The sequence below is a fragment of the Bufo bufo genome, chromosome 4 (genome assembly GCF_905171765.1).
Source record: "Bufo bufo chromosome 4, aBufBuf1.1, whole genome shotgun sequence".
Classification (NCBI taxonomy): domain Eukaryota; kingdom Metazoa; phylum Chordata; class Amphibia; order Anura; family Bufonidae; genus Bufo; species Bufo bufo.
In genome coordinates, this window is record NC_053392.1 from 227,381,114 (window position 1) to 227,408,855 (window position 27,742).

A 27,742-nucleotide genomic window follows, 5' to 3' on the forward strand; every position below is an offset into this window, starting at 1 on the left:
TACCCGTTCCACTTTAATCAAATTAGCAACTGCTTCTCGCCACTGTCCCACTGTAGGGGATCTCCATTTACCCATTTCCTAAGTATAAGGAGTCTAGCTTGAAATAGTACTTTACCCAAAACCAGTCGTATCTCTTTATTTAACTTCATGATGTTCAGTTGCCCCCAATATGCAAACTACTGGGTCTTCAAAAACTTGAACACCCAGAAATACTAATACAGTCTCTGCAATTGCTTTCCAATACCTAAAAAGTTTGGGGCATCTCCAAAAACAGTGTATAAGGTCTGCGTTCTCTCCCCTACATTTTGGGCACTTATTAGAAGTTCTCACACCCATTCTCTTTAACACCCAAGGAGATCGGTGTAGCCTATGCACTATAAGAAACTGAGATATCTTATGTGAGCCCCTTTCCGACACCATGGTATAACTTCTAAGAGCATCTTTCCATTTTTCTTCCGTAAAAGACAGAATCTCTTTTTCCCATTTTCCTCTAGCAAGTATTGTAATCCGTTTTTTTTCCTTCCATCAAAATCCCATATCGCAGCATGCTCTATATTGTGCGTTTATCACGCAATGCAGGCCCCATAGAAGTGAATGGGGCTGCGTGAAAATCGCAAGCATCTGCAAGCAAGTGCGGATGCGGTGCGATTTTCACGCACGGCTGCTAGGAGACGATCGGGATGGAGACCCGATCATTACTATTTTCCCTTATAACATGGTTATGAGGGAAAATAATAGCATTCTTAATACAGAATGCATAGTACAATAGCGCTGGAGGGGTTAAAAAAAAAATAAAAAAATGTAATTCACCTTAATCCACTTGCTCGCGCAGCCGGCTTCTCTTCTGTTTTTTTTTTTGCTGTGTGCAGGAAAAGGACCTGTGGTGACGTCACTCCGGTCATCACATGGTCCATCACATGATCTTTTACCATGTTGATTGATCATGTGATGGACCATGTGATGACCGGAGTGACGTCACCACAGGTCCTTTTCCTGCACACAGCAAAGAAGAAGACAGAAGAGAAGCCGGGCTGCGCGAGCAAGTAGATTAGGGTGAGTTAATTTTTTTTTTTTTTTATTTAACCCCTCCAGCACTATTGTACTATGCATTCTGTATTAAGAATGCTATTATTTTCCCTTATAACAATGTTATAAGGGAAAATAATACAATCTACCCAGCACCTAACCCAAACTTCTGTGAAGAAGTTCGGGTTTGGTTACCAAACATGCCGATGTTTCTCACGCGAGTTCCAAACGCATTACAATGTTTTGCACTCGCGCGGAAAAATCGTGCATGTTCCCGCAACGCACCCGCACCTTTTCCCGCAACGCCCGTGTGAAAGAGGCCTAAGTGATTCAATTCCCTCTCCAACCCATTTTTATTCATTCCTGCCTTCCCACTAAACCATTCAAACTCCCTTTTATCTGACTATATTGTGTTATTAAATAATAAAAAAAAAAACAATTAGGAACAGCTAATCCACCCTCTCTTACTGGGAGCTGAAGCACTTCTTACTTTATCCTAGGGATAGCACCTTTCCAAATAAAATCCCCCATTAGACTATCTAATAACCTAAAAATCTTCTTCGGCAACCTCATTGGGGCATTTTGTAGGACATACAGTATTTTTGGAAGAAAATTTTTTTTTATTAGGTTTACCCGACCCTGAATTGACAACGGTAATCTTTTCCAAATATGTATTTTAGTTCTAAGTTCTTTTATTAAGGGGAGTACATTTAACTTTTCATATTCTTCTATATTTCCGGAGATTTGTATACCTAAATATTTAAAACTCTCGTGTTTCTGAAGCACATGCACCCTTGAGTCCCTCTGTGAATGCCCGTTCCCTAATAACATCATATGGGATTTCCCCCAATTAATATTTAAACCAGAAAAAAAAAAATATCTATTATATCTATTACTTTATTAAACTGATCCCCAGTGTTGTGCATAAATAATAAAATATCATACTTGCCAAGGGCTCAATTGCAATAGCAAATAGTAATGGGGAGAGAGGGCATCCCTGCCTAGTGCCCCGGTAAAGGGCAAGAGGCAGGGACAAGCTCCCGTCCACCATCACCCTAGACCTCGGATTGGAATATATAAGTTGAATCCATCTTATAAATCCCTCCCCTATGCCAACCCTTTTCAAAACTGCCCATAGATACTCCCACTCGATACAGTCAAATGCCTTTTGGGCATCCAGTGAAGGTATAGCTTTCTCACCAATTTCTGTTTTATTAGCTTCGATATTCAGGTACAACCTTCTTATATTTGAATAAATCGTTCTTCCGGGTATAAAACCTGTCTGATCTTCATGGATTATACCTTTAATCACCTTAGAAAGCCTACCTGCCAAAACCTTTGCCAGAATTTTAACGTCCGTGTTTAACAGAGATATTGGTCTATATGAACCAGGGTCTAGTTGTTCTTTACCCTTTTTTGGAATCAATGTAATAATTGCTTCTTTCATGGAGTCTGGTAAGTCACCTATTTTTTGAGCCTCACACAGTGTTGTTCTTAATTCTGGTGTTAACACCTGCGCAAAGGTCTTATATATTTCGAAAGGGAGTCCATCACACCCTGGTATTTTTGCAGGTTTCACCTTACCCAAAACCTCCTTTATTTCTAAAATAGATATTTCTATTTCCAGATATTCCTTTTGGGCCTTAGATATCTCTCTCAGAGCAATCTGATCTAAGTATAGGTCCAAATCTATTTTTGAATATTGTACCCTAGACTTATAAAGTTCCTGAAAGTAGTCCGCAAAAACTTTTTTAATTCCTTCAGGTGAACTAACTATTTTGTTCGTATTGTCTCTAATCGCCCCTATCCATGATTTCCCTCTCTGAATTTTTACCATACCCGCTAAAATTTTACTAACCTTTTCTCCCTCTGAGGCTAACCGAAACCCTTGGAAGAGCAATTCTTTCCTACTTCTCTCTAACTGATGTATTTTTAGCTTTTCATATTCCTCCTCCCATTCCTTCCTATTATTTTCAGTAGGGTTCATTATAATACTAGTCTTGCTTCTTTTAATTATTTTTCCAGTAAATTGCCTTTTTCTTTAGTACTTTTCTTCCAATAATTCACCTTTTTAAACAACAATCCTCTTAAATATGCCTTGGCAGTATCTCAAACTATAAATCTACTAGCGGAGTTATTATTCTCCTGGAAAAAAAAAAAATCATTCCACTATTATACTTTCTTTATCTGAGATTAATAATAACCAATGAGGATTAAACTTAAACATTGGCAAGTTTTTCTTTCTGTTCAAGTCCAATTCCATTACCACAGCACTATGATCGGATAAAGCCATAGGCAAATACTTTATCTTAATCCTATTTTGGGACATTACATTTTTATTTCCCAAAACCATATCTATTCTTGACCACATTTGATGTGATTTAGAATAACAGGAATACATGGTTTCTTCCGGGTTCAGATATGCCAGACATCAATCCAGTTAAATTCCAAGGCCAGTTTAAACAAATCTACATTTTGTCTTCTTCCCCCTCTGCTAGACATTCTATCGATCCATTACGGTATTGTAGTCTCCTATCGCAATCATTATACATTCTTGTCTATACAACAAGAATCTATGCAACTCATACAACACCTCTGGCTTATATGGTGGTGGAATATATATATTTGCGATTACCATTTTAACCTCTTCTATGTTACATTGTAAGAGAGGTACCTACCACAGTCATCCGCCTCGTATGCAACACACTCAAATTTAATCTTATCATGTATCAAAATTGAGACCCCTCTGGAATAAGTAGTGTATACCGAATGGTACCCTTCCACTATCCATCTCTTCTCCAACCACCTTAAAGATTCTTTATCTAAGTGTGTCTCTTGGAGGCAAACGATGGCTGGCAAAAACCTCTTTATCCACTCAAAGATAGCGTATCTCTTTATTCTCTCTCGTAAACCTCTTACATTCAATGAAAGAATCTTAACCATCTAGCAGAGAGGGAAGAGGAGAAAAAAATAAAATAAATCCACACCCCCTCTCTCTCTTCTCCAAGATACCTCCCCCTCCCACCCTTCTGAATAGCCCCCCCTCTGCTGATCAGCAGTCGAGGCAGCTCCATTACTTAGCATAATGGCTCCTTATCCCCCTCTCCACCCTCCCCCTCAAAAACCCATCCTGTCCACCCATTCGTTAACGTCTACCGGTGTCTGAAAGAATTCAACCCTTCCTTTATATTCCACCCTTAATTTTGCCGGAAAGAGCAAGCTATACTTCAAACCTGCTTCTTAATGGTTATAAACTCTTTTCTATGTGCATTAGTGTCAGCTGAATAATCTGGGAAGAGTCTTATCTTTTCACCATGTATCTGGTATTTTTCAGAGGTTCTAGCATCAGACAATATTGTATCTCGATCCTTAGCAAGTAAGCATTTCACCAACATATGTCTGGGGTAATCCCCTGGGACCCTCTTTTTTGTTGGAACCCTATGTGCTCTTTCAATAGCGAACAAGGGGGAGAGAGTACCCTCCTTACAATTCTCCTTTATCCATCGCTCAATGAATTCTATACAATTGTCCCCTTCTTCCCTTTCTGGGATCCCTACGCATCTTATATTTGTTCTTCTCGATCTATCTTCTTGATTTATAAATTTTTGTTCCATCTTATTATTTATCTGTTTTAGAAATACAACCTCCTTCTCTAATTTCTCAACAGAGTGCTCCAGAGCGGGAATCCTTTTTTCCATCTCATGTAATCGCTGTCTTATTTTCTCCAACTCATCACGTATTACACTGACATCAGTTTGCACTGCCCCAATCTGTGTCACTATACTCCCCATTACATTTTCCATCCTCGAGACAGTGCAAAATACGTCTTTTATCATTTTTACATCCATCTCTGCGGGTACAACAGGGGCTCCCTGCTCTCCTGCGCCACCCACCGTCCCGTTCTCCTGCGTAAGAACATGCGTCTCTGTATCTATAGTTTTTTTCTTTCTGTAGAGAACTAGAACCTGTGGAGTTAGGGATCAGAAATTTATTTAAACCATGTTGTTTTGGCCCACTCTCTAACCCTGTTACTGATTTCCTACCACTACCACCAGTAAGACCGCGGTGTTCCTCCTTTTTCTTGGGGGGCATTTTTATACTTGCTTTTTTTTTTAACCCTTTCCCTCCCCCTTTTCTCCCTTTTTCTTTCCCTCCTCTTTCCCCGCTCACCACTATTACAACTATTCCCCGACAATTATCTCAGAGGTACAGAGGTACAGTTGTCTTAATCAGAAACATTAAATCTAATATCATCTAATACAACTACAGTTTGCAGTATATTAAAATATTATAACAAACAGTCCAATTAGACAAAACCATACGTTTCACCTTAGTCCAGATATTGTTAGTATTATTAGGGAGAAAAAAAAAAGGAAAAATTATTTAGGACAAAAGATGTTAATAATAAGAGGAAAAAAAGGAATCTAGTAGACAAATTATCGACGCATTTCCTGTTATCCAGAGGTAGTCACATAAGATAACTCCAAAAAATCTGTGTTTCTTAATCTGAACACATTTATTCAAAGAGGGGGAGATGGAGAAACCACAGATTCGACGAGACAGGTGCCAGCCTGATACCTTTCATGAGAGGGGTTAGATTAGGTTAGGATTGATTAGTCCCTGGTTAGTCCGGGAGAGTTTGGAGAAATTAGAAGGGGTTAATCCCATGAGAGAACTTCTACAGAGGGTTAGAGTCAGGGTCAGGATTACAATAGAGGTATAAATATATATACAACGGTCACTGTACACTGTACTTCACAACCGTCTAGATGTCTTCACCCCTTTTTTTTTCTTCTTTCTTTCCCTCTTCTCTCACTTTTTCCTTTTTCCTTCCACAAAGGACGATCAATCCCCACATACAAATGCTGCAGAGTTTCCAAACAGCCTCCAATTTCCACTCTCCCCTCACCAGCTTCCAGCCCCTTTCTTTTTTCACCCCTTTTGGCTATAACGCGGCTTCTATATTTGTAAGATAAGGGGCACCAAATCGGCAGGGCTCCTCTCTGAACAGCCGCTCACCTCCAGTGATGCCCCTTAATAGCGTTGAATCCCGCGTCGGGCCACCCGGGAAGGGGGTTAAGCAATTCCACAAGGCAACCTTCTCCGCATACTGCTCTCAATCGCTCCAGCTGACATCAAGTTCCACAACCGAAGCGTCACCAGGTCCTTTACTCCTCCACTCCTCTGCACTGAAGACTCACCACCCAGGTATCAGCCACGGCGTCCCCAGCAGACACATCACAACGGCAGCGGGCGGGCAGATGGGACGACCAGTGAGCAGGGGGAAGGGGGGACGGAGCCTAGTGTCAAACGTCAGACGCTCGCATGCCCATCCCCATGTTTGTTTCTTTAAGTTCAATTCAGTTTATACCTTTGTAAGTCAAGTTTCTCAGATCAGAACTATAAAGACTTTTCTAGGCATATTACATTCAAGTGTCTACCTTCTTGTAGTAAAATAAACATACCATTGACTGTTTTATCCCATAGTGCACAATGCATTGATATCACTTAGAGCAGGCATGCTCAACCTGCGGCCCTCCGGCTGTTGCAAAACTACAACTCCCAGTATGCCCGAACAGCCTACAGCTATCAGCCTACACCAGGGCATTGTGGGAGTTGTAGTTTTACAACAGCTGGAGAGCCGCAGGTTGAGCATGCCTGTCTTAGAGCGTCTAACCAAATGTACTAAACTCATAGCATTAACAATTTAATCAGCAACAATAAAAGTTAAATTATTTGAGCCATATGATCTGCTGTATAATAATTCCGTTCTTAGGGTCCATTCACATGTTCGCAAGTGTTTTGCGGTCCGAAACATCCCCTTAAATATAGTAAGTAGTGTAAAGTGTAAATGGAACTTAGTCTGATTATGTAATTTTTACTCATACTCACTTGAATTTCAAACCAGTGGTAAAATGTTCTCCATTATATGCATGTGCTTAGGAGTCCTCTTGCTTCAGAATGCAAGTGAGTATGAAGATAAAAATTACATAACTGGACTTGGCATCACTTACACTATTAACCTTTTACTCTTGTTTGGGAGTGAGCTGACAGATTACCTTTAAGCAAAGGCTAAGGATATAATAGAATATGAAGGACAACTACCTTTGTTCTTACTCATACTATACTCATATTTTTTTTTTACAAAATGCATATACAGTGATCCTTCAAGATACAATGGCCTCAGGATACAATATTTTCAGCATACATTGGTCTTTCCTGGGTCATGTTCATCATAAGTTGAAATCACAGTCAACTTACAATGCCACAGACTCACATCTAACCTATCAATATGGTTATTCCTCCGGTAGAACACTTTTATTGGTTGTCTAGTAGCTTCTCTTTACAGTACCGTGCAGTGCTACATGTTCTGTACTGCTCTTTACCTGTGCCAGGATGAGCTACACTTTGGGACACAGGTGAAGGAAAATGCATTTTTTTTGCTATTTTTCTGGTACACCATGTATTTTACAAAACCTTGAAGAAGCCAGTGTCATCATAGAAAGTGGTTTACATCTTTCAGCATCTATTCCTGACTGTTATGTGTAAGGACTTGCTTTATCTATCTGCTTATTTTTCTTAAATCTTCTAGTTTAGTTATGGACTCCAATTACAATGATTTCAACATACAATGGTCTTCCTGGAACCAACTGATATTGTAACTTGAGGGAGCACAGTCTACAGTTTTTGTTACCATTTTTCCTCCTCTCATCCAGAAATACAGGGAGTGCAGAATTATTAGGCAAATGAGTATTTTGACCACATCATCCTCTTTATGCATGTTGTCTTACTCCAAGCTGTATAGGCTCGAAAGCCTACTACCAATTAAGCATATTAGGTGATGTGCATCTCTGTAATGAGAAGGGGTGTGGTCTAATGACATCAACACCCTATATTAGGTGTGCATAATTATTAGGCAACTTCCTTTCCTTTGGCAAAATGGGTCAAAAGAAGGACTTGACAGGCTCAGAAAAGTCAAAAATAGTGAGATATCTTGCAGAGGGATGCAGCACTCTTAAAATTGCAAAGCTTCTGAAGCGTGATCATCGAACAATCAAGCGTTTCATTCAAAATAGTCAACAGGGTCGCAAGAAGCGTGTGGAAAAACCAAGGCGCAAAATAACTGCCCATGAACTGAGAAAAGTCAAGCGTGCAGCTGCCAAGATGCCACTTGCCACCAGTTTGGCCATATTTCAGAGCTGCAACATCACTGGAGTGCCCAAAAGCACAAGGTGTGCAATACTCAGAGACATGGCCAAGGTAAGAAAGGCTGAAAGACGACCACCACTGAACAAGACACACAAGCTGAAACGTCAAGACTGGGCCAAGAAATATCTCAAGACTGATTTTTTTAAGGTTTTATGGACTGATGAAATGAGAGTGAGTCTTGATGGGCCAGATGGATGGGCCCGTGGCTGGATTGGTAAAGGGCAGAGAGCTCCAGTCCGACTCAGACGCCAGCAAGGTGGAGGTGGAGTACTGGTTTGGGCTGGTATCATCAAAGATGAGCTTGTGGGGCCTTTTCGGGTTGAGGATGGAGTCAAGCTCAACTCCCAGTCCTACTGCCAGTTTCTGGAAGACACCTTCTTCAAGCAGTGGTACAGGAAGAAGTCTGCATCCTTCAAGAAAAACATGATTTTCATGCAGGACAATGCTCCATCACACGCGTCCAAGTACTCCACAGCGTGGCTGGCAAGAAAGGGTATAAAAGAAGAAAATCGAATGACATGGCCTCCTTGTTCACCTGATCTGAACCCCATTGAGAACCTGTGGTCCATCATCAAATGTGAGATTTACAAGGAGGGAAAACAGTACACCTCTCTGAACAGTGTCTGGGAGGCTGTGGTTGCTGCTGCACGCAATGTTGATGGTGAACAGATCAAAACACTGACAGAATCCGTGGATGGCAGGCTTTTGAGTGTCCTTGCAAACAAAGGTGGCTATATTGGTCACTGATTTGTTTTTGTTTTGTTTTTGAATGTCAGAAATGTATATTTGTGAATGTTGAGATGTTATATTGGTTTCACTGGTAAAAATAAATAATTGAAATGGGTATATATTAGTTTTTTGTTAAGTTGCCTAATAATTATGCACAGTAATAGTCACCTGCACACACAGATATCCCCCTAAAATAGCTAAAACTAAAAACAAACTAAAAACTACTTCCAAAAATATTCAGCTTTGATATTAATGAGTTTTTTGGGTTCCTTGAGAACATGGTTGTTGTTCAATAATAAAATTAATCCTCAAAAATACAACTTGCCTAATAATTCTGCACTCCCTGTAGTAACATTCTTATAAATAGTGGCCCTGATTTATCATACCTTTACTCCAGAATTCTGGAATAAAAATGTCACAGAAATAGGGATTTTGTGACTTCTTGCACTCGCAAGTGCAAAAGTTAAGCGATCATGCAACATTTTGTAACTTTTTTGTACTCACAACTTTTTGCATTTTTACATCGCTCACTCCAGTTTTGTATTGTGGGAGGAAAAGCGGGTGTGGTTAGTTATGTTAATAAGTTTCACAGCATTTTTATTATTGAAACTATTTTTTATTTTTTTAAGTCACAAAAAAGTCGCAATCTCACCCCAGGAGGAAAGTGGAGTAGAAAAACTGGAGGAGCTTCTCTAGAAAAAAGTGTTAGGTTTAAGGATAAGACAAATTTATCAAGTAAAATGAGACATTTGAATGTAGCATAAAGAACTCCAACACAGACTCAAGCAAAAACTGACTTAAAATCTTCCCCTTATGATAAATTCCCCCAGTATGTTTTACATTAAAGTTTAATCAGTTTTCAGTTTCTATGGTTAGTGAAATCTTAGTTGAAACTGCACCTTATAAACAACTTTTTTGCAATATCATTAAGCTAGTTTTGCTGGAAGATGGATGATAACATAAAAACTATGCTGGTAAAATCTTTTTCATCATGCAGCCAGGGCCGGCGCCACCGATAAGCAGAGTAGGCCACCACGTAGAAAGCACTCTTGCTGGGAGCGCCAGCGGTCTGGAGTCTGTCCGCAATAGAAGTCACAATAGCAGACTGCTACTAGCTGTGGCGTTGCGAGGGGGTGCTGCGGGTGCGGGCCGCACCGGGTGACATGTCTGATGGGGTGATCCCGGTCTGGACCCAACACGCACGCCTGCACAGCAAGCCCCAGTCCTTTAAACTTACACTGTTCCAGCTCCCTGGCGGCGGCGGCCCCGTCACTGCACTATCCTTCTGAACGCGTACAGCGTCAGGACATAGTGCGCGCACTATGACCTGACGCTGCATGCTGTCAGGTGACAGTTCAGCACCAGCGGGAAGACGGGAGCGCGAGGAAGAGGAGCCACAGCATTCTAGGTAAGTATTGTAGTATGTAGTTAGTGTTTTTGTACTGTATTTGAGGTGTTATTGGAATATTAGTCTTTAATATCTCTCCTGTCTCACAGTGTTTTTCATTTTTTTGTTATTTATTTTACCATCCTATACTGTTTTAATATTTCTATTGCAATTTTTATGTTATGTTTGAAAATTTTGTTGGCACTTGATATATGTGCAATGCTGCTATTTTATGTTTTGCATATGAGAAAATGTTTACAATTAAAATGTTTTAATTAAATGTTCTATTTTACAATTTTTATTATTTGCTCGAAAGGCTGATTGGGGGAGGGGGGATTGTAACAGGTCTGCTGTAGAATATCTAAAATTAGCTGGTCAAGTAAAATGTTTAATGTAAAAATCATTAAATAGGTGGCCGACAAATAAGGGTCGGGTCAAAGGGCATGGTCAATGGGCGGAGTCAAGGGGGGGCAGCAAAATTAGCTTTTGCCTAGGGTGGCAAAAATCCTTGCACCAGCCCTGCATGCAGCTATATAAAATACATATCTTAGAATGCTAAGACCTATATAGACTTAGATTTATACTGTATTAATTCAGTTCTTCTTTCCAGTGGTTAAAGAGGTTGAATCCAAATACCTGGTACCTGGAGATGTGCTAATTATATCTGAGAAAAAGTTTTACCTTCCTTGTGATGCTTTATTGATATCTGGGGGATGTATTACAAATGAGTGCATGCTAACAGGTAAAGTAAGATATAATATTTTAATTATATATTTCATATATTGCATGAAACAGTTGATAATATTACATTATGCCTGCAGTTAAAGGTGTTCCCTGACCCCATAAGCCTTGCTTAAATTATACACCCCGCAACAATGATTTTGCTGTTAAAAGAATAATATGTGATTTAGGCCTCATGCACACGACCGTTTTCTGTGATTTTCTGCGGACCCATTGACTTTCAATGGGTCCGTTGAAAACTCAGAAAATGCACCGTTGTTCATCCGTGGCCGTGATCCGTGTTTTCTGTCCGTCAAAAAAATAAGACCTGTCCTATTTTTTGGACGGACAACGGTTCACGGACCCATTCAAGTCAATGGGTCCATGAAAAAACACGGACGCACACAAGATTGGCATCCACGTCTGTGATCCGTGGCCGTAGGCTACTTTCACACAGACGGATCGCAGATCCGTCTGCATAAAAGCTTTTTCAGAGCTGAGTTTTCACTTCGTGAACTCAAATCCGAGAGTATATTCTAACACAGAGGCGTTCCCATGGTGATGGGGACGCTTCAAGTTAGAATATACTAAGAACTTTGTACATGACTGCCCCCTGCTGCCTGGCAGCATCCGATCTCTTACAGGGGTCTGTGATCCGCACAATTAACAGAGATCAGGTGCTGCCAGGCAGGAGGGGGCAGACCCCCCTCCCCTGTATTTAACTCATTGGTGGCCAGTGCGGCCCCCTCCCTCCCCTGTATTATATTCATTGGTGGCCAGTGCGACCTACCCTCTCCCCCCCACCTAATTAAAATCACCTTCCCCCATCATTGGTGGCCAGTGCGGCCTCTCCAGTGCGATGTCTGTGACCGGCCGGGCGCTCCTCCTACTGGTAAGTGACAGGTCTGTGCTATAGGCAATGCGCCGCACAGACCTTTCACTTACCAGTAGGAGGAGCGCCTGACTGGTCACAGACAGCGAAGGTAAGTATAATGCTTCTAAAATTGCTAAGTAACCATGGCAACCAGGACTGCAGTAGCATCCTGGTTGCCATGGTTACCGATCGGAGCCCCAGCGATTAAACTGGGACTCCGATCGGAACTCTCCGCTGCCACCAATGATGGGGGAAGGTGATTTTAATTAGGGGGGGGAGAGGGAAGGCCGCACTGGCCACCAATGATGGGGGAAGGTGATTTTAATTAGGTGGGGGGGAGAGGGTAGGCCGCACTGGCCACCAATGAATATAATACTGGGGAGTGAGGGGGGCCGCACTGGCCACCAATGAGTTAAATACAGGGGAGGGAGGGAGGGGGGCCGCACTGGCCACCAATGAGTTAAATACAGGGGAGGGAGGGGGGCCGCACTGGCCACCAATGAGTTAAATACAGGGGAGGGAGGGGGGCCGCACTGGCCACCAATGAGTTAAATACAGGGGAGGGGGGTCTGCCCCCTCCTGCCTGGCAGCACCTGATCTCTTACAGGGGGCTATGATACGCACAATTAACCCTTCAGGTGTGGCGGGTGCTGCCAGGCAGCAGGGGGCAGTCATGTACACAGTTCTTAGTATATTCTAACTTGAAGAGTCCCCATCACTATGGGAACACCTCTGTGTTAGAATATACTGTCGGATCTGAGTTTTGACGATCTAACTCAAATCCAATGGTATATTCTAACATAGAGGCGTTCCCATGGTGATAGGGACGCTTCAAGTTAAAATATACCATCGGATTGGAGAAAACTCCGATCCTATGGTATATTAACTCCTGACTTTACATTGAAAGTCAATGGGGGACGGATCCGTTTGCAATTGCACCATATTGTGTCAACGTCAAACGGATCCGTCCCCATTGACTTGCATTGTAAGTCAGGACGGATCCGTTTGGCTCCGCACGACCAGACGGACACCAAAACGACTTTTTCTTCATGTCCGTGGATCCTCCGGATCCTACGGACCCCGTTTTTGCGGACCACGAACGTTGTTTGTTTCCCTGTCCGTTCCGTTTTTTTTTGCGGATAGGATGCAGACCCATTCATTTCAATGGGTCCGCAAAAAATGCGGACAGCACACCGTATGTCCGTTCCGTAGCCCCCCAAAAAAAATATAGCATGTTCTATTCTTGTCTGTTTTAGGTATTGTTACAATGGATCCGCAAAATAAAAAACAGATGGCATACGGATGTACCACAAAACACATACGGTCGTGTGCATGTAGCCTTATACTAAAATGAACGCGCTGATTCCCATAGTCCTAACTTTTTTATTTTTCAATTCACATAGCCTTATTAGGGCTTATATTTTGCGGGACAAGTTGTACTTTCTAATGGCACCATTTACGGTTGCATACCATGTATTAGGAAGCGGGGAAAAAATTCCAAATGGGGTAGAATTGGGGAAAAAACTGAATTCTGATAAAGGTTTTTATTTTTATTATTTTTTACACTGTACACTATGCGTTAAAATTGACCTGTTATCTTCATTCTCCAGGTCAGTACAGTTACAATGATACAACACTTGTATAATTTTTCTTGCGTTTTAATAATGAAAAAGAAATTAAAACCTTTGAGGAAAAAAATAAAATTTATAACCATATTCTGACCACTATAACTTTTTTGTAGTTATGTGTACGGGGCTGTGTGAGGGCTCATTTTTTGCAGGACAATATGTTCTTTTCAGTGATACCAATTTGAAGTGTGTTTACTTTTTAGGAAAAAATTATTGGGTAGTTGAAGTGACAGAAAATTGCAAAAAAAAATTTGTTGCGTGGTGTTATAGGGAATCAGCTTGCCTATATTTCTTTCTGTAGTAGACATATCTGGATTTGGCTTTGTTCGCATAAAGTTTTCCCCCCCATTTTACATATAATTTTTTGGGAGGAAATGGATACAAAAGAATAGTTCAGTACACTTTTCAATGCTTTTCCATCCTGTAGAGTCCAGCAAAAAAGTATATGTTAAATTGAAACATTTTTGATTATGGCAAGTCATGTGCATATGTTAAATGTGGGACAAAAACAAAGCCTTAAAAGGGGTGTCAGAGATAATTATAAATGTTGGACAACTCCTACAATGTCTAAAATAATAATTAAAAAAACAACTACAACAAATAACATATTCTTCCCCCTTACTCCAGCTCCATTCTCTATGGTGCTCCTCTGGTACTCCCGCCGCTGCCGTTTTTATTTTTGTGGGCCGCATGTGGAGGCATTCATTTCAATGGGTCCGCAAAAAACTGAAGCCGTCCCTGTTGCCGTCCGCAATTTGCGGAAACGGGCACCGGCAATATAAATGCATATTCTTGTCCGCAAAGCGTGGACAAGAATAGGACGTGTTATATTTTTTTTAACGGGGCCGCGGAATGGAGCTGTCCGCATCTTTTGCAACCCCATTGAAGTAAATAGGTCTGCATCCGAGCCACCAAAACGGCGGCTCGGATGCGGACCCAAACAACGGTTGTGTGCATGAGGGCTTATTCTGTGTGCATTCCGTTTCTGTATGTCCATATGTCCTTTCTGCAAAAAAAAATAACCTGTCCTACTATTGTCCGCATTACGGACAAGGATAAGGCTGTTCTATCAGGGGCCAGCTGTTCCATTCAGCAAAATACGGAATGCACATGGACGTCATCCGTATTTCTTTGTGGACTGCAAAAGCTCTTACTGTTTGAAAAAAAAAAAACAGCAGGAGTATCAGACGAGTGCTTCAAAGAACTGCTAACGTGGAAGTCCTGGGATAATTTCCTCTGTCTTCTTATAATCCTCTTTTGGATGCCTGCAACATCGACTGGTATCCGAACATGTCAATGTCTATTTTTTTTTTATACTGCTTTTTGCTGAAACTAGAAGGTGCAGAAATTGATCAACAAAGCAGTTCTGTGAACCTTTAGATGAGCCTGTGTGTACATAGGCCTCTACTATGGCAATTCTTTGTGGTAACTACATTGTATTGGATATACGCACAACACAAAGGAGATGGGCCTGAGCGCTAATTGATTGCTATAGGCAGCTAGAGAGATTTACTGTAAGATAATTTTCATAAATGAGACTGAGAACCATTACCCTGTACAAACCACACAAGGGCTCATGGTGGTTTCCTGCTGGTGGTGGTTTCCTTTTTTCTCATGGTGGTTTCCTTTTTTTTTTGCATGTTGTTTTTTGTGGATGTTGCTACTGATAGAAGTTGCCCATTCAGTTTACATTTTTTTTATTACGTCACTATATAAAAAAAAATATTCTGAAATCTTTCAGTTTTCATTCTGACTACTGAGCCTCATAATTGGTCGACAATTAGGGGTCTTTTATTATCAGATATATGCCAATTTTGGGCGCATTTCTGGCAAAGATTGAGACACAAAAGTTATTTGGACCACAATCTGCAACGTATTTTTTTTAATAAGCTTTATTGGAAGCTCAACAATACACATAATATTTATATATAATGTATATCAATATAACAACAGAAAATTGCAATAATACCAAAACATAACAGATCCTTCGCCTGAAGTTGGAAAGTAAGATAACATAGCAGTCAAAGTAGTTAGAGATCTAGACATTAACACCGCTTAAATGTCCTATACAATTCCCAAGCTTTCACTTCATGAAGCTATCACTTCATATTTTCTTTGAATTCCATCATCTGTGTATTCATTTGGACATAAGAGCTACACATGAGCTGTGAGATGATGGGAAAGAAAACACAAAGTGACAGCTTGCAAAGAGACTGATTTCTAACTCTTGTATATAGGAATCATCAGAAATTTTTAATGAAAACAAACTGAAATATTTTTTTTTAGCCCAAAATGAGTAAAATGAAAAGCAATCATAACAAAAATTGCCCTTGTGTGAATAGCATTCAAATCATCTTAATTGTTGTTCACAGATCAGAGCAGCAGCAGAAAGATGGCTGTCCTAAAATCTTTAGTAAATAGAATTTATTCATAATAATCAGAAACTAAAAGACATAAAATATGTTTTTCACAACTGCTTTCTTGTAAATAAAATCTGCTACTTTCTCATTTGAGCTAGTTTTAAAATTGCATGATTTTTCTTTAAGGTGAAAGTGTTCCTGTGACAAAAGTTCCTTTACCAAATGTAGATAATGGAATTTCTTGGAAATTGCACAGTGGAGAAAATAATCGAGCACACATGCTGTTTTGTGGAACAGAAGTTATAAAGACAATACTCCCTGTTGAAGGATCTGTAAAAGCTCTGGTCTTAAAAACAGGTGAGAGAACTGAAGAAGTGAAGTCAACACAGGGCATCCTATAGTAGATGATACGGGCAGTGTATAGGTTAGTGAAAAGCCATGCAGGAAAGCATATGTGACATATAAGGATGAATGAATCAATTCTAAATTAATCAGATTAGTTTAAAATTTCTCAAAAAATAATCCATAAAAGGAATTCAAAGATTTTAGATTAGTTTTGGATGAATCATCACAGTGCCCAGCAGCATTACTGTTAATTTGGGCAGGGAAAAAACTATTATTGCAGTGTGATTAGGGACAATATAGGCAAACTATAGGGAAAGAATAGAAATATAATTGTGTAGATTTTAGGGAATAAGGAAAAGCTTTAAGGGAGTTGAGCATTGCTGCTGGTAACACTGTGTTTAAGGCTTCCTGCACACCCAGGAAAACCATGGATCTTCAAAATACAAGTAAATCAAAGAAATGTCACCATAAACACGGCATCCTTATATTGGTGGTAGGTGGGTGTAAATTACATTTTTAAAATAGTGATTTTAAATGCAAATGATATCATTAAAAAAAAATTCACTGCAAACATTGCATCATTATATTGGTAGGAGGACACATTACATAACACTGTGTGTTTTATAGCACAAAAATTATTAAACCAGTATTATGAAATGCATATATATCGTAGTTCATAGTTCATTTCACTGCAAACACTGCGTTATTCCTATAGTAAATTGTCAATACCAGTGTGCAATGTGTTTGTAAAAGGGGAGGAACATTTAATTGTGCCTCTGTCTTTAAATTACAGAAAACACATTTGCAATTTTGCTAGTACCTTTCAATAATCTGTGTATTGCAAACCCGCAACTTCTTATTTGGGAAACTCATTACTTTTCTTCTATCGGAAATCTGTGAATTTTCATTTACATAAAATTTAAAAGAGGGAAATAAAATACTCAGGCTCATCCTCCCAGAGTCAGAATGTGGGTAGCAAAAGTAGCAGTACCATCCATCTTACCAGTTGAAGTAGCAGAGCAGAAGGCCACATTTTTCCCTGGCTTCTAAAAAGGTTCAACATTATTATTATTGAGGACAAAGAAGATGAGATTGTGGAATGGATGGCTCACTCTTTAGAAGGTTTAAGGGGATGTGGGGGAGCCCAGGCATAGCTGTGATGGTGGTAGTGGGACCTGCAGCCATGGTGATGGTGGTAGGGGCAGTAGTAGTGACAGTGGCTCTCAGGTCAAACACAGAGGAGAAAATTGAGAGAGGGGCCACAATTATATAGCACAGTCTGATAAAAGTGGAGGGGATGGTGAGGACTCTGACAATGTTTGTATGTTGAACAGGACCTGGGAGCCGGATCAGTTTGCCAAAGAGTAGGCTTTATCAGAGAAGGAATAAAGAGCAGAGCTGACATATGACAAGAACCTCCCAAAAAACTGACAGGCCCAGTTCTTCTTCTAATATGTACGCTTGGGAACTGGTGATGTAGTTAATACTTTGGGCGAAGGCAAGTCAAGATCGGCTGCTGCTAGCTCTGTGTGGAGTGTGTGAGTAGCTCCCATCTGACAGTTTTTCTACACAGTGCTCTAGTTGTGCAACAAGATTCATGCCACAGTGAACACCTGGAGCAGCTGTTTCAGGCAGACACAATATATGTCTTTAACGGCCCAGTGGTTCAAAGTTTTTCGCAGTGAAGCAGCAGCACAGCAAGAACCCCAGGTCCTATTGACACCTCCACGTTTGTGTCAGTCTGGTTCTTACACCAGACATTTATCTGTCTTCTCCTCCATGGTCATCCTCCTGTCCCCAATAGCAGCTTATCAGAACATTGCTCCCACTCCCCCTCCTATCATATTTGTAAAATGAAGCATTGCTATGTCTTGTTGGAGCTAATTGGCCTGGGCGAGATAGGCCACACAGTCGATCAGTTGCTAAAGTGCATCAAGTAGCAAACATCCTGCTGGTAGACTCCCCGTCAACTTCATCTGGGCATGGTGGTCACAGACAATGGCTGAAAAATTGTAGTTGTGCTGCATTTTGGGGAAGTGACACATGCTCCTTAGTTGTGCAACACATTTTGAAAAGTACACTGTCTTGCAGAGGGTGCTGGCAATGTCCCGGAGACTGTCACCGCATTTCAGCCATTCTTATGTGGCAAGGAACTCCCTCCTGGACTTTAAGCAATAGAATGGCCTTAAGTTCCAAGTCAGCGGAATTCCACCCGACAGATCCTAGATCATTTGCACCAACAGCGTGAAGCGGTAAATGATTTTGTTGTGCACCAGACCACCTCAGCAAGGAACATGTGTTGTTTTGAGGTCAGGCAATAGCAGCTCATCAGAGACACCTATCGCACACTGAACCGCTTCAAAAAAGGCCACAATATTTGTCAGAAGGAACAACTGCAGCATAAATTGTCATCCCCCTAATATTTATCTTAGAAAAGATGCTCACACTGATGTAACAAGGGACATCCAAAGAAGAACAGCTTATTAGGGAGGATGAGGATCTGCCACTGGATGAGCAGGAGGATGATTATTATGACGATACCCGCCACAATGATCAATTATCTCAGTGTGTGTGTGTGGGTCAGAGCCAGAAACAGCTGGGTTATCTGCCACACTGGTCATAATGGCAGATTGTATGCTTGCTTGCTTACATAATAATAAAATGGTGTATCATTCACATGAAACAGTCTGATTTCCTGATTACTGGATAGCCAAGCTTTTAGACCCTCACTATCAAAGCAAAATGGGAGAACACTTTCCTCTAGCTGAAAGGGATGTCAAATTATTGTGTACGCTGCTTCTGCAGCTTTTGGCGAGCAAACTCCTGAGTCACTCACCTCCTGTCGTCTCTCCTACCACAAGTAGCAGAAACTGAATCAGCAGCAGCCAGTTCAGTATCATCAACATGATGGAGGCATGATTAAGCAAATCAGCAAACTGAGAAGTATCACCTCAACACTCAAGTTCAGTACTACCTGGATTCTGGCCTTTCTCTAGAACAGGGATGGCCAACCCGAGGCTCTCCATCTGTTGCAAAACTACAACTGCCATCATGCCCACACTGCCTACTGCTATTAGCCTACAGCAGGGCATGGTGGGAGTTGTAGTTTTACAGCAGCTAGAGAGCTGCAGGTTGGCCATCCCTGCTCTAGAAAATACCATGACCCCATTGACTTCTGGGCAGGTGGCCCAAACTGGTCCAGTATGCTCTGTCTGTTCTCTCTTGCCCAGCCTCAAGTGTCATCTCAGAGAGGGTTTTCAGTACGGAAGGGGACATTGTGACACCAAAACATAAAAAGTTATCCTCCAGCAATGTACAAAAATCACTTTTGTCAAAATTAATGAGGCATGGATCTGCCACTGTCAGCCTGCCTACCATCATGTTACATATAGCTGTTGTTGCTGCCGCCATCATACCGCTGCCACTTTCAGCCTGCCTACCATTGTGTTCTGCAGTATAAATACTGATAATGTCTGTCTGCCTACTTTTCTGTTCCATACCATCTGGCTGCTGCTGCCACCATCATGCAGCCACCACCGTCTGCTTGTCTACAGGGACCTGATGCTGCTCTCTCCACAGCTGCTGTTCTGTGCTGCCAATTCCCTACTGCCACTTCAATTACAACTACTACCATTACCATTACAGAATCACCACTACTGCTACTAATACTACTACCCCAAAAAGGCACACACACATCTATTGCCTTGTCTGTTCCATGCTGCTACTTCTGCCACTACTGTCACAGCCACATGCCATTATTACTCTCCTCACACATCAGTGGTTTTCTACTTACCGTGGATCAATGGAAAAATCAAGGGAGCACGACAGTGGCGTAACTACCGGGGAAGCAGCTGCTTCGGGGCCCGCCGCCCCAGGCAGCGTGTGTGACAGTTTATTTTCAAGTTAGTTAAATATCGATTCTTGTCTTAATGTTCAGGGCCCCTTCACAGCAGCAGCGGCTGACCAGGCCCCCTCGCTAATGTGATCTAATCTTACTGTCTCCTAAAGTCTCCTGATGTGTCTGGGATTCAAACCACAACCTCCAATGTATCAGTGTATCAGAGGCAAAGCATTTACCCACACAGCCATAAAGGCTGCATTACAACTGATTGAAAAAATATGAGACTTCTACTGTTATAGCTGGCTAAGTGTACATCTTTGGGTGCCCCAAAACACCCAGCACTACTATATCTCTATATGACAGCTGTCCCAGCACACTCAGCTCTGCTATATCTCTATATATGAGCAGCTGTCATGTGTATAGATGTACACTTAGCCAGCTATTACAGTAGAAGTCTCATATTTTTTCAGTCAGCAGCAAGGCAGCTCTTATGGTCTTGTGGTTAAGTGCTTTGCCTCTGATACAGAAGGTCGTGGGTTCGAATCCCAGCAGAAACTTTTCTGAAATACAAGCACTGACTCCATATATGGACATACAGGGCGGGACACAGGAAGAGGCTGCATCGCTGACATAAAGGTAAGTAGAAGTGTTTATTTGTTTTTTTTAATACCTGACTGTTACTGCCATGGGGGGAGCGGGAGGCACTTGATACTGGCACATGGGGGGAGAGAGAGGCACCTGATACTGGCACATGGTGGGGGAGAGGGGTTGGCACCTGATACTGGCACATGGGGGGTTAGGGGGTGTTGGCACCTGATACTGGCACATGGGGGGAGAGAGAGGCACCTGATACTGGCACATGGGGGGGAGAGGGGTTGGCACCTGATACTGGCACATGGGGGGGAGAGGGGTTGGCACCTGATACTGGCACCTGGGGGTGGAGGGGGTTGGCACCTGATACTGGCACATGGGGGGGGAGAGGCACCTGATACTGGCACCCTGGGGGGAGGAGGGTTGGCACCTGATACTGGCACATGGGGGGAGACAGGCATCTGATACTGGCACATGGGGGGAGAGGGGTTGGCACCTGATACTGGCACATGGAGGGGGAGGGAGAGAGGCACTTGATACTGGCACTTTTTTTGTGGGGGGGGGGGAGATGGCACTATGATACTGGGACATGCGGGGGGAGGAGAGAGGCACTTGATACTGGCATGTGGGGGGGTTGGAACTTGATACTGGCACATGGGTGGGTTTGGCACTATGATACTGGCACATGGGGGGGGGGGAGAGGCACTTGATACTGGCACTTTTTTGGGGGGGAGATGGCACTATGATACTGGGACATGGGGGGGGGGAGAGGCACTTGATACTGGCACATGGGGGGGTTTGGCACTATGATACTGGCACATGGGGGGTGGGAAGGAGAGAGGCAGTTGATACTGGCACATTGGGGGGGAGATGGCACTGATACTGGGACATCGGGGGGAGGAGAGAGGCACTTGATACTGGCATGTGGGGGGGGGGGGTTTGGCACTTGATACTGGCACATGGGTGGGTTTGGCACTATGATACTGGCACATAGGGGGAGAGGCACTCGATACTGCCACTTTGTTTGGGGGGGGGGAGATGGCACTATGATACTGGGACATAGGGGGGAAGAGAGAGGCACTTGATACTGGCACATGGGGGGTTTGGCACTATGATACTGGCACATGGGGGGTGGGAAGGAGAGAGGCACTTGATACTGGCACATTGGGGGGGGAGATGGCACTATGATACTGGGACATGGGGGGTGGGAAGGAGAGAGGCACTTGATACTGGCACATGATTGGGGGGCATCTATGGGGACACTTACTGGCACATTATTGGGGGGGCATTATGGGGGACACTAGGCCGGCAGCCTATCAGAGGCCGGACACTAAGGGGCATCTACTGGGGCACTATATATGGGGCATTTTATACTGGTACATTATGGGGGGCACTAGCAGGAAGGGGGGAGAGGAGCACTATGGGGGAATTTACTGGGGGCACTATATAGGGGTATTTTATACTGGGACATTATGGGGGCACTATGGGGACATTAGCTCAACTGGGGGCATTACAAGGGGGTATTTTTGCACTGTCACATTATAAGGAGAATTATTACTACTGGTGGGGGGGCATTATAGTGGGCTTTATTACTCCCCCATGGTATGACCCCCTAGTAGCAGCACCAGCCTCTCCCTGCTCTGCTATCCCTCTGCCCCTTCTCCAAATCCTTATTATGAAATCTTTATCATAAGGATAAAGTACAACATCAGCTCCGCCGAGCCCCCGGCCAAGTGTTGAAGTGGTGTCCGAGATCCCCAAGGGTCAAGTAACTAAGTTTTCATATGAAATATGTTTGTTATACACATATAGCATCCACTGTGCCACACAATATACAGTATACCGCTACACTGTGCCAAAGGAGTGGGGTTTACACAGGAGGAGGGAGGTGCGAAGCGCGCTGGAGGGGCCCTTACAAATATTTGCTGTGGGGCCCAGTCACTTCTAGTTACGCCCCTGGAGCACGCACTACTTTGATCCATGATGCGGACCAAAAACATGTTGGGTCTATGAAAAACCACTGACACAACACAGAAGGCATTTTCTCTGTCAGTAGATTTTCATGGACCATTGGTAGGAGGTGCTCTGAAAATGAATGTTCAACTGAGCAGTGTCAGTGGAATATGTATGACAGACATAGGACAAAAAATGGATACAAACCAAACCCGGATTCTTCATGGATGAAATACGGGTCGATTTTCCAGGGATGTCAAATGGACATGGAAATATGAAGGAGGCCATATACTGCTATTTGTAAATAATACATTTGCTAGAACGTTGTTGGCCATGCCCCTCCCCGCACTAATCTCCAGCATTTTTGACTTTTTAAGAGCAGTAAAGAGTTACACATGTTATCAAAAATGGCAACAGGGAATTAAAATGTTTTTGTTCATCTAAAATGTGGATTGGATGCAGACTGAAAATACGGTCGCGTGAATGAGGCCTTAGAGTAACAACTTGGTAATCAGCAAATTCAGGTGATTGTGTGTATTGATTTAGAAAATCCTGCTCATGATGTTGCAATCTTGTCATTTATGGCCTGTTGCTTCACAATATACATATCCATATTCAGTATACCCATGTACCCTTAGTGGCTATGGATACAATTTTCTGGTACTAGAAGCTCTACATCCTACCAGATGTCACAGAACATCCTAAATTCTTCTTGTGCAGGGTCCAATTTAAGCTGCGCTCAGTAATGACATGGGTATATACTGCTTATGTAACCTCTGCAGCTGCCATCTATTATATTTTGTTGTATTACCAGAATGCACCATTATTGCTGGCAAGAAGTGATATATCCTCATTAGTTTGTGTATGGGTGAAACTTAGTAGTACAATCTTATATCTCGTTGTAGAGACTTCTGGCCCTGCTGAGGTTAGAGGAAGGTGGTGGATAGAGCAGTTCCTGTGACATATTGCAGTGCACTCAGTAAGCAGGCCTGAAACCTGTAGTGTGTGCACAGTGTGTTGCTGGAGTGTTAGCAATCATACTAAGCTTATTCCAATGTCTACCATACCCTGAAGATGCTGTATAAACTTTCTAGAGTGTTCTGTCTTCATACACCTTCACACAATGTGCAGTCTGACATTCAGCATAAACCATTCCTGTCTTCCAAATAAGAGGACTGTTCTTTGTAGTCTAACTTGTTTATTGGTCAACAGGTCGTAAATATGTGATTGATTGATTATATATGATTGATTGGTAAAACAGGATTGTTTGGTAAAAGTACAAGAATACAAATAACATGTATAAGTATTAAGCATAGCATATACTATAACATTACATTAACACTGAAGCATATGGTAAAATGGCTGCCTATACATAAGATTGCATGGCTAGCTAACAGTAATAACAACTCCCTGAGGAACAATTACAACTAACTGAACATCTCTGCATCACACAATATCCCTGAAATGAAGGTAGATCTCTCACTAGATATGATTTTACAAGGATGGTGGAGTTTGAGAAGGAGACATGCATAGGACAGCTCTGCTGATGTGTCCTGGAGACTAGAGACTTCTCTTTATCAGGATGCTTTGCCCTCTCACAATGAGGTGCACCACCCATGATGCAGTAGCATTGTAACAGGAAAAACAAAGTGTAATACAACTTAACACCGCTAGATGGTACTATAACCACACTAAACACTTCAGAAATACCAAGACTGAGACAGACGTGATTTGTAATGATTCTCTAACTCACCTGGGCAGAACATAGATAGAAGGCTGGATCAAACTGGACTTGGGCCAGACTTTGCAAAAAGGACCAGGATTGTAAGTAAATAGTGCACTACCCAACGGTTGGGTTTTAGGTATCAATATATCCCGGGTAGCCCAAAGTAGATGGCCTTATTAAAACTAAAAAAAGAAAGAGACCTACTACTCCCACCACAGAACTTTTGTTTGGATAGAATGTACATGACAGACTGGCATTGTGCCTTGTGAGCCTGTATTCTGAAAAAAAATTACAAGCTGTGCCTGGTTCACCATTATCATGACTCCTTGGCTTCATTCTGCACCAACATCAAGGGCGCCCATCATACAACATCAGCCAGGAGAGCTATACTGTATATAGGGACGCGCCCCAGGGAAACAAAGAACCACTATCATCACTATTCAAACTCCCCATGGTCACTGTACTGTTGTAGGGGCCATCAGAGGGATTGGTGGCCCTGAAATATCATCACTGTGATATTGCAAATGCCATCTTGGGGCGTAGCCACTATCCCTGTTCCAGTCGTTACCACGGAGCCCTGGGTCACTGCACTTGCTAGCATCATTTTATTTCTTATTGTGCTTTTTAAGGGTATACTCACACACAGCAGATTTGTTGCAGAAATTTCTACAACAGCTCTATAGATCTGAATGAGGTTTGTAAAAGTCCCTTCAGTTTCTGCAGGCACCAATCTATTCATATGTATTGGACAGATTGTCAGTCACAGAAATGTCTGTAACAGATCTGCCTGTGAACATACCGTGACTGTTCATCACATTAATAAGATATATTGGGTGATATACTGATGATTTATAGGTATGCAATCCATTTATCTTCTTCAGCTTTGTAATTACAGTATGTGCCAAACTCACATGGGTTCAGCAATTTAAATACTTTTGTAACTGTTTGTAAATCTTTTAAATCTAGGGTTCAACACGGCCAAGGGAGACCTAATACGTTCAATTCTCTACCCAAAACCTGTTAATTTTAAACTTCACAGAGAGGTGTGGAAAGTCATCACTGGATTAATGGTGCTTTCTGTTACTGGAATAATTTATACTATTGTCATTAATTCACTAAATGGGGTAAGTATTTCTTCCTGTTATGGTCTCTTATCTGTTAAAGGCACTTTTATAGGAAGGGTGTAAGCAACTTCTTTTTTTCAGTGCTATAAAGGCATATTGTTACTAGCCTTTTTGTATACTTTCTTACATCTATGGTAATATGTTAGAATTATCAATCTTACAACCATTAATATATGATGAATAATTTTAAAAGGATCAAATATTGTCTTGTAAGTGGTAAGAACTTATGGGGTTATTTATCAAACTGGTGTAAAGTAGAACTGGCTTAGTTGCCCATAGAAACTGATTAGATTTTGCCTTTTATTTTTGACAGCTTCTTTGGAAATGCAAGTTGGAATCTGATTGAATTGAGCCAGTTCTACTTTACCCCAGTTTGATAAATGATCCCGTTAATGTTTGTCGTTGTGGTATTGTGATTTAATGCTTAAATTCTTAAAGGGGTTGTCCAGGAATAACCAACTTTTCAATGATGCCCATAGCCTTCCCTCCACTATGGAAAGATTCATACTTATCTGCTTTCCACCACTCCAGTCCTGCACAGAGGCTCCCATGTGTCCATCATCCAGTATGCATCTTGCTTACTTCAGGCCAGGCATGGGCAGGACCACCTGCTCAGCTGCAGCCAGTGACATGTTGCTTGTGGAACTGACTTGTTCTATTGGTGGCATCCTTTTACAATACAATGCAGGAATTCATTTAGCCACCCATTCTTTCACAAATATTTGTACAGGCAGACTCTGCATGGCTAGATGCTTTATTTAAATACCTATGGCATTGGTACTGAACGAAACACCCAAATTCAATCATTGAGGAGTTTTCCAATACTTTTCTTCATTCTGTTTAGACATTTATGAGCTCACAGTACATGGTATACAGTTGTAATATTTATACTGGAAATGAATGTTATTTTATCAAGAAAAGAGAATTTACGAGCACCATCCATGTGGATTGCATGATTGAATAGTTACATAGTTATATAGTTAATGTGGTTGAAAAAAGATGTAAGATCATCAAGTTCAACCAAGGACTACTTTAGGTGGGGATGTGCATTTTAGAAAAGGGGACTGAGACCCAGATTTCTACACATTTTCATAAGCATTAATGTTATTTACTTTTAACAATTCATCTAAGCCTTTTTTTTTTTATTACTCACTGTTACTGTTGTGACCACATCCTTAGGTAGACTATTCCACAGATTTACAGTTCTTAAAGTAGAAGCTTTGACACCTTTGGAGACTGAAATTTTTATTCTCCTGACAGGGGCAGTTCCCCCTTGTCTTTTGAGGGCATATTACATGGAACAGCTTTTCACCATATTGTTTTGTAGAGCCCATTTATATATTTGAATAGATTAATCACGTCCCCCCCTTAGACATCTCAAGACTAAATACATTGAATTATTTTAATCTTTCCTCATAACTTAGACCCTCCATATCAGTTTAGTGGCTCTCCTTTGTACGTTTTCCAGCTCCAGAGCATCCTTTCTATGGACTAGTGCCCAGAACTGAACTGCATATTCCAGATAAGGCCGCCCCAAAGCTTTGTAAAGTGATAATATTACATCCCTGTCTCTCGAGTCCATGCCTCGTTTAATACATGACAATATCCTGGTAGCCTTAGAAGCAACTGATTGACATTGTACGCTGTTAGTTAATCTACAATTTACAAGAACACCCAAATCCTTCTCTACATTTGACTCTCCCACTGTTACATCCCCTAAGACATACTGTGTGATGCACATTGATTATAGTTTTATATCTACAGTTATATATCTACCAAGATATATAACTTTATATTTATCCAGATTGAACATCATTTACCAATTTGACGTCCAAACGCGCCTTGTGGTTTATGGACATTGTTCATAGACTGACCAGTACTACATAGCTTGTTGTCATCTGCAAAAAAAGAAATAGTGCTATTAATCCCATCCTCAATATCACTAATAAATTCAGTTGCAATAAAAAGTATGTAAACCCTTTGGAATCATATGGATTTCTGCACAAATTGGTCATAAAATGGGATCTGATCTTCATCTAAGTCACAACAATAGACAATCACAGTCTACTTAAACTAATAACACACAAAGAATTAAATGTTACCATGTTTTTATTAAACACACCATGTAAACATTCACAGTGCAGGTGGAAAAAGTATGTGAACCCTTGGATTTAATAACTGGTTGAACCTCCTTAGGCAGCAATAACTTCCACCAAACGTTTCCTGTAG

At 41.6% G+C, this 27,742-nt stretch overlaps 1 protein-coding gene across 2 annotated transcripts in view; it reads left to right on the forward strand.

Annotated features, from left to right (window-relative positions):
* Positions 1–27,742, forward strand: part of LOC120997968 (probable cation-transporting ATPase 13A5) — a 275,887-nt gene that overhangs the window by 85,997 nt on the left and 162,148 nt on the right. For both annotated transcript variants that reach the window (XM_040428353.1, XM_040428354.1), the window contains exons 9-11: positions 10,962–11,093; positions 16,120–16,290; positions 25,356–25,513. In XM_040428353.1, coding sequence (XP_040284287.1) covers positions 10,962–11,093; positions 16,120–16,290; positions 25,356–25,513 — 461 coding nt within the window. The remainder of the gene's footprint in view (positions 1–10,961; positions 11,094–16,119; positions 16,291–25,355; positions 25,514–27,742) is intronic.